The sequence below is a fragment of the Plectropomus leopardus genome, chromosome 10 (assembly GCF_008729295.1).
Source record: "Plectropomus leopardus isolate mb chromosome 10, YSFRI_Pleo_2.0, whole genome shotgun sequence".
NCBI classification, from domain to species: Eukaryota; Metazoa; Chordata; class Actinopteri; order Perciformes; family Serranidae; genus Plectropomus; species Plectropomus leopardus.
The window spans coordinates 25,212,149-25,224,176 of NC_056472.1; the positions used below are offsets into that span (position 1 = coordinate 25,212,149).

General features: G+C 40.6%; 1 protein-coding gene across 3 annotated transcripts in view; it reads left to right on the forward strand.

The window, feature by feature from the left end:
• Window positions 1-1,149: 1,149 nt before the first annotated feature.
• klf12b (Kruppel-like factor 12b) overlaps window positions 1,150-12,028 on the forward strand; it is a 58,467-nt gene continuing 47,588 nt past the window's right edge. The window contains exon 1 of one of the 3 annotated variants that reach the window (XM_042494261.1): window positions 1,150-1,278. In XM_042494261.1, the coding sequence (XP_042350195.1) occupies window positions 1,185-1,278 (94 nt within the window). In that variant the 5' untranslated portion in view covers window positions 1,150-1,184. Of the gene's footprint in view, window positions 1,279-1,299; window positions 1,555-6,518; window positions 6,590-12,028 lie in introns of those variants that run through there. The other 2 variants (XM_042494262.1, XM_042494264.1) reach the window with 2 other exon arrangements.

Below are 12,028 nucleotides of genomic sequence, written 5' to 3' on the forward strand. Positions count from 1 at the left end.
ATGATCAGTCAAATAAGCGATTAGTCGATCAGCATGAAATGCATCTGCAACCCTTTCAATAATCCCTTAATTGTTTGGGTAATTATTTTTAGCAAAAAAAGCCTCAAATTCACCAATTTCAGCTTCTCAAGTCAAAATATTTGCTGTTTCTCTTCTTTAAAAGTAAATTAAATATATTTGGGTTTTGCTCTGTGGTTGAACAAAATAAGCATATTAAATGTATCGACTTTGATGCAATATTTGTACTATTTTCTGACATTTTAGGCCAAAAAAGAAACAATTGATTGATTAATTAATCAAGAAAACTGAAAATAAAAAAGTAACAGGTTGGCTTCACCTTCATATATGTGTATATATCCGTCACTGACACAGTGTGAAATTTGCATTGTTCATAGAATTTGGATTAATGCTTAAACTGTATATATCTATGTTTGTGCATATATGTGTACGCATATGTTTGTGCTTGTGTATATTTATATGTATATGTGATCAAGTTCAGGAATTAACTGATGAGTAGCGGGGAAGGCTAGGAATAAATGTGTGTATTCTCTTACACCTTTTGAAATGTTTAAGATATATATTTAAGTTGTTTATGAGAATTCATTCATTAAGTTGGTGGTCCAGGTCTATACTTTTAAGTGGCTATTTGGTTTATAAAACACCAGAAAACATTGTAAATACCCATCACGATTTAACAGCCTGATGCCATTTTGTCAAAGTACTTCTCTTAAATACAAAGATGCTCAATTTAATATAATCGGAGTCATATTTGTAATTGGGCATTTTTTTATTTAAGCATTTGAACATCAAAATTGCTTCAGACAAATTTTCTGATGAACTAAGAGATGAGTCAACCAATTGTTTCAGCTCTGATGAAAGTAAATTACATGATAACATGATTATATAAAATTAAAATTCAAACAATTTGATTATATGTACAACTGTACAACTATATATATCTACTTGATTATTTTAAATCAAACAGAGTTAAAATAATAAATTGCTCCTTCCTTCTTTTCATGCACACCTTCCTCTCCGTCCCCTTTAAACGGGGAGGTGCTCCGGTGCTCACCCCCAGCCCGGGGCTCTCCGCTGCGCTCCGGGAGGGGGAGAGAGGGAGTTCGGGCTGGCTGAGAGCGGACGCGTCGGAAACCTCCCCGGAGGGGCCCCGTGTAATTCGATGCATGCTGTTAAAGCTTAGAGTATATTGTCTTCCCTTTGCTTATGAAGCCTCCACCCACCGGCCCACCCTACATTTAGCGGATCATGTGACTCGGGGTAAGTCATTTGCAAGTACAACAGTTCTCTGTGCGCTCCCATTCATTTCCTGAGAACTGCCTGAGCCGAGCAGCTGAGAGGCAGAAGGGGAGGGAGCTGCTCACTCACATACACTCACACTCACACACATTGTCACATACACACACATACACACACACACAAACACACGTACATACACGCAGAGTGAGAAGAGGAGAGGAGAGGGAGAGGAGGAGAGGAGACAGAGAGGATTGTAGAAAGGAAAACAGTCTCCACGGCTCTGCAGCTTCTGACAAGGTCTGTGCATTTTTTCGTCCTGTTCCTCTGCTGGCTGCTGCTGTGTGCTTCATTTGTCACGTTGCTGTGGCTTTGTGCTTGTGTTCAGTGCGTCTCGTTCAGCTGTCATTTCTCTGTCAAAGCAGATGACAGCTCAGATCACCTATGGCATTGTGTTTGGTGTGTGTCAGCGGGGGGTGGGGGGGGGGGGGGGGGGTGAGGGCAAGACAACCCTGCGTGCTGCTGAGTGGACCTGAAACACCTAGTCCCAGTGTAAAATCATAAGCTGTCATGAGAGGAAAAAAAGTGACTATACACTGAATGGGCATGAGCAGCATCCTGTGTTTATCCACACTTTATATATTCTTATATATTTACCTCCAAAGAAACTTCAGATCAGCTGTGTTGCAGGATGAGTGGGGGAATACAGTGAAGTGAGCCAAACTCTCTCTCAGCACTTCTCGCTGGGAGAAAAAAAAGTTTGCTGCCTGTCAGAGTTTTGTGCATGCCTTAAGAGAGTTGTGTGTGTGTGTGTGTGTGTGTGTGGGAGTGAGAGAGACAGGCTTGTTTGCCTACCATTGCCCACTGTAGCAGCTTAGAGACAGAGAAATGAGGCTGTTAGCAACGGGTTAAACATTAGGAGGCTCGGGTAGCGGAGGAAGGACACTGGGGGGGAGGTGTGTGTGTGTGTGTGTGTCTGTGTGTGTGTGTGTGTGTGGGAGTGTTGCAGGGGTGGTGTCTTGGATGTCATCGGCAGCGCTCTCACTTCCAGGGTAATAGTCATTGGTATTGATGGGTGGCTGTCAGAGAGGCAGAGAGCCACCAGGTTGGGGAGAGTGGCCGGGGGCTGGCCCTTGGCTGTTATTTTCAATTACAGGGGACCAGGGCAGAGCTGACAGCAAAGGCATTTGTACATCCAGCAAGGGGGAGGAGGAGGAGGAGTAGGAGGGTGTGTGTGGGGGGAGGGAGTGAGCAAAAGGGAGGGAGGAAGGTGGGAGGGGGGATGAGACTCTGGCCCCTGCTCCTGGGTTTGATGTGGAAACTGAGCACTGACCTCTGTGACTTTACCCCCGCGTTGTGGAGAGGCCCTGTCTTGCCTTTAACTGGCGATAGGGTGTGTGTTTGTGTGTGTTTATAAGTGGGGGTCTCATCCAGAAAAAAACAGAGAAAAATGGAAAAAAGAAGGGGGGTTGTGTGTGTGGATGAGGCCCCCTGCAGCTCACGGATGTTCAGCGAGTGAGATTAGTGCCCGTTTAAACTCTCACTTAAATCCATTTACAAAGGGGCCTTCTCCCTGTGCATGAATAAGCAGGCCGATATTACCACACATGTAGAAGAGACTGCGCATGAACAGTGGAGAAGAGTCATGTTGGAGCTCGGAAATAAAAATAATAACATAGTGATAAACTTATTTTGTATAGCACCTTTCAGACAAGAAATGCAGTCCAATGTGCTTTACAAAGTAAAAAAATAAAATTACATGCACCAAGTGCTTCACATGAAAAGATATAGAAGACATAAAGACATAATAAAACCTGCATGTAAAAATAAGATAAGATCAGAATAGAATACACAGAATGCATCTTCACATGGATAAAACCTACTTGATAATACTAGTGAAAGTAAGATAAAAATAAGGATAAAAATAGAATGCACAGAATGCATAACATAAAATGGAAAATAAAACACGTTAAGATAGTATTAATAAAAGTAAAGTTAAATAGAGTATATAAAATGCATAAAATTAAGGTAAAAACAACATTTTAAAGAAGTGCAGCAGTGCGCAAGTGCAAAGCAAAATGCAAAGCAGTTAAGTCAGAGCTAGTTAAAGGCTAAAGTGAAGAAATACATTTTTAGTTTACTTTTAAACATACTTAGCATTGTGGCTTCTCTGATATCAATAGGCAGTGTGTTGCAGAGCTTTGGGGCAAGAGAGGGGGATATTATCTGAAAATAATATCATAAATCTGCAGGGTATTTTTTGCGAGAACAAGTCATGACTATATGATAAAATGCTGAAGAATACTTAAAGTTAATCGCTGCAACGTGGAGGTGTTTTATGTTGCATGGTACAGCTGAACTGGACTCTCTTGGAACAGTTGTTTTTTGTTTTTTCACAGGCAGAAAAGACACTGACACTGATTGGTCAGAGAGAATCGTCATTTGCAAAGTTGCTATCGATAGTGACAGAAATTTTGACTGTAATTTTTTGCTTGACCTAGATTTAGGAGAGTGGAAGCCCGCAAACCACACGGTTGTCAATTGACAATAGAGGTCGTGTATGGTTGCAGATTAAAGGATCCAGCAAGGGGTGCGTTAAAAGTGATGTCACAGCAGTTTCACGCAGCGTCGCTGCATTAGCCCCTTTTATGCTGCCTGCTCAAGGCGGGAATATCGCTTCGTAATGCCGATGTGCCCTTCTGTATAAAAGGTGTGATCACGGAATGGGGGGACAGAGTTGTCTCGCCTTTAAGCCAGCGGGAGAGTTGGTAACAGGATCAAAACAGTGTCTGTGTAAATAGGACAGGAATCTTTGATTTGTTCATTTACTGACGTGGACACGAACAGTTTCCAGGGAGTTGTCTTAAGGGTTGATCACATCGAGACGCGTCACTTGAAAATTGTTACCAGCAAAACTGTTGTTTCCCTATGGTACAGCACACCTATCGGGTGCTACTCTCTTGCTGCTGCGCGATGCGGTTTTTGGGCGGCATAAAAGTTCATTAAGTTAATTTGTCAATTTTCAACTTCTTAGCTCAAGGTGGTGGAGTCCCATGTTTGTTAGTGTCAGTTTTAGCCACATGCATGCAGTATGTGCATGCAGCCCCACTTCACAGTTGCTCCCAGCTATTTTAACAAATGCACTTCCAAAGATTTTGGAGCGGTAGCGCCTGGTGCAGTTTGCAAGTAAACTTTAAAACTTTGTTAAATTTATTTTCATGGTCTTGCCTTTTGGGCACCTGGTCAATAAATTAAACCAATTTAAAAAAAAAACAAAACAGCAGGATACGTTGTCCATGCTCTCTAGTAGAGTTGCAAATTGTTAACACTTTCCTTAATTGATAATCGGCAAGATTAACAACCAATTAAATGATTAATCAATATTTAGAAAAAAATTCATTTTCTCCTCAGTCAAAGCTCACAGCAACATATTGCATATATTTTGACAGCATTTCATAGCCTATCGATTAAATTTTGCATGTTTGATAAATTCTTAATGACCCACTAATCATATATTCATGTGATTTTGGAAGGTTGGAGTTTCTGAGTTTCTTTCTTCTGACTTTGTTGTGTTGATGTGCTTTGAGGTTGTAAAGTGTGATCAACATGGGAGCTACAAAGATAATTGGTTGCATTTGAATGCGTACAGCGTTTAAACAAGAGGTTGATAGCTGTTTCCAGTTTATTTATATTCTTATATAGTATTTTATTTTTTATATAATATATATTATATATCATTTCTGACATATTGTTATATTTAATCTAGGTCACTCTACATAGACAACATGGGTGGGGTTGGGGGTGGGGGGTGAATAGAGGGCTTAAGTACTTAAAATCATGACGTTCTTGGGTATTTGTTGAAACAGCTGATGCTGTTATTTTTCTTAGGTGGCTAGTTTTGTCATTTTGGTGTTCTTGCCACACATGATTTCTGTCTCTCCCTGTGCTCAACAAGGTGATAAAATAAGTTTTGTTGTTCTGTTACTGCTGTACTTACACATGCTCTTAAAATCTGGATATGTTTAAAGCATTTTTTAAACTGTATGGATATCATCATGAAAAACATGATGTGGTAGTTGTTTTCCCCCACAACTGCATCAAGCTGCAATCTCTGATTCCATCAATGGCTCAACCCCACACCCCAGACACGGTCCAAGGGCTTATGATAGAGATCAGTGCAGGTGGGGGGACTCAATTAAAAAGCCAATCACCAACAGATAGACTCTATCTGTCCATCAACACCGCTCTGGCCGGCACATTAATTGTGCGGCAGGATTCCCCCACTAAAGGCATCATCTGTCTGCCACAGATCACAACACACAATTTGGGTGCGTGTTGACAGATTGAGTCTTTCAGGAAGAAGTGCCTGGCTCTAGTTATGTGCCATCTAACAACATGTATGCTCACTGTCTTATTCAGGGAGATGTGAAATTCCCAGTATTACACCTAATCAGCTGGGTTAACTGGTGGCGTATTGACTGACTGCTGTATCATTGATCCAGGTGGGTGTTATGGAGTGTATCGTCATTGATTGCAGATAGACTGCAGTGCACTATATGGCTAGATTCATATGGGACTGTAAGCCAAAGCCAGAGAGGAGAGGGGCAGATTATAGAGGTTGGTTGTGCTCAAGGTGCATTGTGGGATATCCTGTGGCCCCTGGTCAAAGAGGTGGCGTTGCGTCAAACCCGGATTTCCAACCACAAGACACTGCTGTGCAAAGACCCTGAAACACACACAAAACACACAAAACAGACTCTTACAATAGACAAGCATGTCAAGGGCATGCATGTACAATGTTTGACACAGACAGCACCCAGATAGACGGGTGACTTTATGTACCGATAGATTTACCTGCCGTGAAATCGACAGGACAAAAAGGTCATATCGAGATTTTTAGAAATACAAAATGTTGGCTGTTTGTTTGCTGTTGTTTCATTCTGAGTGGCGAGCCATGATAGTTAACTGCCTGCATGTGCGTGAAATGAGACTTAATATTCATAGGGCTGTGAGCTGAACTCCCCGAGCTGTTATTTCACCATGTCAGAAGATGACAAAATGTTCTCTCCCTTTGCGATTTCTCTTGTGGATTCAACCTTTGACCCCAGTGTCCAGCCCACGTTTGTTTACCAAAATTGAGTTAAGGGTGTACATGGAGTGCTAGAGCATGTGTGTTTTGTGACTGAGTGTGAGAGAGAGAAGGAGAGAGAGAGAGAGAGAGTATGGAAAGTATTGTGCAACAGCCAGTGACTCTGAGGTTGGTCGTCTAAATAGTGAGCACAGTCAGAAAGAACTACAATGTAAAATGGATGTTTGCAGCTTGTCAGACATCACTGTGAGTATTTCGAACTTTTTTTCGAACTGCATTGCTCTGTTGAATTCTTAACGGGAGTCTTGGTCTGGGCAATATATTATATGGGTATCCTGATGTGAGACTAGAGCTCATCTAGTAATTAGGGTGGTCAACATAGTGTAAATCAAGTATTCTGATATTTTTGCCCAAATACATCGATGTTAAAATTGCAATGAATTGTAGTGTTGACTGACGGTGGTTTCACAGAATATTTACACAAAAAGATTTTTGATAAGTAATCATCAGTACTTTCGCAGGGCGGGGTATCCTTTAAAAAATTACAATACCAGCACCCTTAAAGTGATAGTGATACCAGTAGAGTACTACATTTAATACCTTTGTTTTTCTTCTTTATTCAATTCCAGAGGCGCAGCTTGTCAGTAGACAAAGCAGGCAACTTTCTGGGGCCCCAGGCCAGTAGGGGGCCCCCAAAGGCTGACAAACTTTGTTTTGATCTTTCGATTTATATTTTGAAAATAATACCAATGTGAACTTTGGAAAAAAATATTTACATTTTTGTGAAAACATAATGGAGATGAACGCTAGTTGGAGGCCCCTCCTGTGGCTGGGGCCCCACCAGAATCACCACTGATTCCACTCATGAGAATGAAGGCATTCATTTGAGAAAAATGCCACCAACCAACTAAACTGCCAACTTTGTCAAATACACCGCGCTCAATTTCATCACTCCACAGATTGGTTGCAAAGGTATGAGGTTTTACAGTACAATGACCGTCTTAGAAAATATCATGGTTTGTGGTATTACATAATTACCATTGTCATTTTCAGTTACAGTTACCCATAAAGGAATGGCTGAGGAAATGCCTGAAACTTGAAACAAGTTTTAAAAATAGAAGTATGTGTAAAAAACATTAACAGGATTAACAGGCAGTCAATACAGCAGATAAGGAAATGTACACAGTGTGATAACCATCAGTTTTCATAGTACCATATACCTTGAAACCAGTATACTGCTGCAACCCTACACAAAAAACTGTATGACTTTAGCTTCTGCAGTAGAGGGCCAATCACATGTTGAATTCAGCTGAACGCTTGTGGTGATTGGCTGCAAGCAAAACCATAAAAAAGTCAAGTCAAGGATCCCATGCAGATATTGTTTGACTGGAGAAGTTTCGATGCTACTTTGTACTGGGTTATTTCGGTCGATATCTTAAAGGTTTTGTGTATAGAAACAAAGCCCTAGTAATTTGGATATAATGACTAAGTGTGTTAGGGCAAATATTAGAACAGTCATATAAGTTCAGAAAATTACATCACTTTGCTGTAATTTAGCCTTTAAAACGAAGAAATGACATCAGTTATGACATTAAGTTAGTGCTGGGAAATTTTTTGATAGTATATTGATATTGTGAAATGACACAAGACATCATCATAGATTTTGGAAATCGTAATATTGCAAGTAGAGCTGCAATGATTAGTCAATATTATTATGAATATTATGAATATGAATATTATTGTCAACTATTTAATGACTCTGCAACTAATCTGGTAATCGATTAATCTGTGTACATTTTTAAAGAAAAAAGCAAAAATTCTCAGATTCCAGCTTCTTAAATTATATTAAAAATATAATAAAAATATATTCTGATTCTTTACTCGTCTATGACAGTAAACTGAGTATTTTTGGGTTGATGACAAGACAAGACAATTAAAAATGTCATATTGGGGCTTTGGGAAACACTTACCAACAATTTTTACCAATTTGTGACATTTTACAGACTAATCAAATAATCAAGAATATAATCAATAGAAATATCAAATAATTATTATTATTGATTGCAGCCATTATTGTTTGAGTTGTCTTTTCATGATTGTAAAGGATGAATAACAGTAAAGTGCTGTAATTTTCTGAATTTACCAGACTGTTCTATTATTACTATAATAATAGCTTAGAATATTGTTGAAATATCGAGGTTGGACAAAAAATATACAGAGAGTGATTTTCTCCATATCGCCCAGCCCTACATTACATTATCCAAAATCTAAGATAATATCTAGTCTCATATCACGATATCCATATAATATTGATGTAACGCTCAACCCCTATGTAATATTGTAAATGTTGTCTTGTTTCTGGTCTTAAACCTGCATTACAGTAAAGTGATGTGATTTTCTGAACAAACCACCCTCCTCTAGCTGTTCTAAAATGAACCTTTTCACACTCATCAGTCATTATATCCACATGACTTGTGCTGGGTATCTGTACTCAGTACCTCTGAGGTATGGGCTGAAATAAGTCAGTGCCAAGTAATATTAAAACTTTTCAAGTGCAGAATGACTGGTTGACTAGTCAACCACTGAAAGTGCTCTTCGATTTAAATGCGAGGTGTGATTGGCTCACTGCCGCAGAAGCTGCAGCTCATAGAGTCGGGTTGGGTGAAGTGGAGCGCAACGCATTTGACGAAGTTGGCAGTTTGGCATGCTGAGATGCCACCAAAACATTAGAAAGTATAGTTTGTGGCATTTTGCACAAATGAGTGCAATTTGACAATTGAATATGATGCCTGAAGTACTCTGTTGGTTTTGGTATCGTTTTGACTGTACTGGTATTGGTTAAGTCTGCCCTTTGAAAGTCGGAGATTTGAATCATCAGTCAGAGACCCTCAGTTGGCTGAGATTGCTCTGAGTTGAGCATTTTTTTATTGTCTGTGCAGTGTACCTCTGGAGACGTTTTGGTTCCCAGATTTTGCAACAAAGGGTGTGCTCTTGACTTTTACACTACTGTTTGCAGCTGTAGACAGCAGCCTCGATTGTATATATAGTTGCACATTTCTTACCCATCATTTGCGCCATTAGTTTGTTTGCTATATGACAAAAATGTTGTCGTCACAATGAACGTCCCGCGAAGCCCATTCAGTCTTTAAAACTTTGTATGGAAAACAAAACAAATAGTCAAATATTTGTATCGAACAGCCAAATCCAATTCAACTGGCAGAATTCTGCGTTGAGTACTGCCCTAGTTTTGGTACGTATCATAACTGTTTTAAATGACACCCAGCCCTACTCATGATTATTTATCAAAAATCATATTTTGCAAATATTTTGTGAAAGCACCAACAGGCTACTCTACAATATTAGTGCGATATTAAGCTATTTTGTCAAATTTTTTGTGGTGTTTTTTTCTCCATATTCCCCAGGTCTAAAGGGGCCTATTGTTGTTATAAGCTTCTCTAGAGCTACTGAGCTTATCTAGAAGAAAGAATTAGAAAATTGCCACACACCACCTTAAGGGAGGCAGAAGTAAAGATGATGTTGCCCGACCAGCGCAGTGATCCAAGGTTTTTTTTTCCTAGTAATTACACCATCTCCAGAGTAGCACACTCAGTGCTTACTGGAAGTGACTCATTTAGCAGAGCTTGCCCCCAGACTCTGATTTTAAGGTCGCTCGACATGTTTCCATGGCTAGGATGGAAAGGTATGTCAATGGAGGGCCTGTCCGTCTGTGATGATGTTTCCCCTGTCAACCGAGTGTGTATTTTACTGTAGCCAAATATGGCTGGTGATCAGGAGGAAGGAGAGAAGGAAGGAAGCCAAGAAAAGAGCATTCAGAGTCAGCATTTTCAGACTGTTTTGGACCCTTTTTGGAGCTCGTTTTACATGAAGAGTTTCCCTTTACAGAATCTTTTGGGAGCTGCAGCTCTCCAGCTTCAGTGCAGATGGTTTCAGCAGACCTGCGTAAAGATGCTGCAGGGATCACTGTGAACTTCGTTTCCAGTTCTGTACTGTAGGTCAACTGGTAGGGGAGGAAATTATGCAAACAACATGTGGGATCCATTTGGGGTGCCTGTGGCATTCCACAGGCTCTTTGGCTTGAACTCAACCAAGTGTAGGTTCATGCTACGGACCATAACTCCTCCTAATTAGCTGCTTCAACCAGGTATCAGCACGGCACAGCATCAGTTGAAAAAGAGAGGAAAAATGATCGAAGTGAAGGCGTGAGTAGATGAGTAATGGAGGTAAACACAGCTGCTGGCTTTTATTGAGTGGTGTTGGAGAGCTGGAATGGGTCAAACCGAGGGGAAAAACTCGGTGAGCGAAAATAACTGTGCGCACATTTGATGTAATAAATGTCAGTGTGTTGGAATGTTTTGGTTGGTCCGTTATTGTCTGTTTCCATGTGGCGTGTGTTGGGAGGATTTGGTTGTGTCAGCACAAAGTGAGGTTAGATAGGGTAGGCGCTTCGTGATGCTGCATCAAGAGGATTCTGCAAGACTATTAAAGTGAAATGCACGTGTGTGTGTTTGTGTGTGTGTCTGCATGCATAGAGCTTTGTTTGCATCACAAGGGATAGCGAGTGAGAAAAAAAGGGCACAGGGAGAAAACCAGAAAAAAAAGGAAAAAGAGTATGTGTTTAAGTGCTTGAGCTGATATTATTTCTATGTGGCTTGTTTACAGTAGATGAGTCAGTCAGTCTATCGGTGCTTCTGCATGCTCTCATTGTACAGTTATTGTAAAACATCTAGGTCGATCTTTGAGAGTGCATGTGAGTGCACATGTGCTGTGATGCATTCAGGAGACAAGCTATTGTGAGCAGTATGTACACAGTGCATATGTTGGGGGAAGGGGGATCGCTCAACACACACATTCAGACATACATGTAGTAACACAAGTGCACATACACTGTCAGAGCCTAAGGGGATAAAAGGCAGTAGCCTACACTGAGAATCTCCCATTAGGGCAGGAGGAGTGTACTGGCATCCCTTGGGAAGGGGAAGTAAAGAAAAAGAATATGTGGGTGGTTGGTGGTGGTGATAGTGGTGGTGGGAAGGATGCAAGTTATTGTGAGGAAGTTAATCTCATGCATCCCACCTTTCCTTGATGGTCAAAAGATGGGAGCAAGGTTTCACTCTGACCCTCTGCTCATAGAAAGCAGCTGTAACCTTGCTCAAACCTTCACAATATGTCCTCATGAGGTTGTATTCTCATCTCAGACTGTCTACAGAATGTGGTATTTTCTCACTGAAAAAACTGCCATATAGGTTGACTGTGCAAGCAGCTGATTATGACCCATACTTTTATTTGAAGGCGGTGCCCACTTAGTGGCCATTATTATGGTGTGAGCGGAGGAGGAAGTTAGGTGACGTACTTTAAAAAGAAAAGTACGTCTGTGTATTGTTGCATAAAGATGGAGAAAGTCCCTAAAGGGTGGTTGAAGAGGTGGTGGATGGGTCAAACAAGCACAGGACTTTTACTGTGTTCAGATGTTGTAGTGTTGTAGTGGTATTCACAACCTCATAACTGAAAACTTTCTGAGAGCTTCAAGTTCAAAAGTTCATGTGCATCACTGCCTTCTAATGGAACTTGTGAGCTTATGGTTACAACATGAGAAGTACACAATATGCAGTATTCAAGTGGTGAAGTTGTGAGAGTGCTGCTAGTCAATGGCAACATGTACGCTAC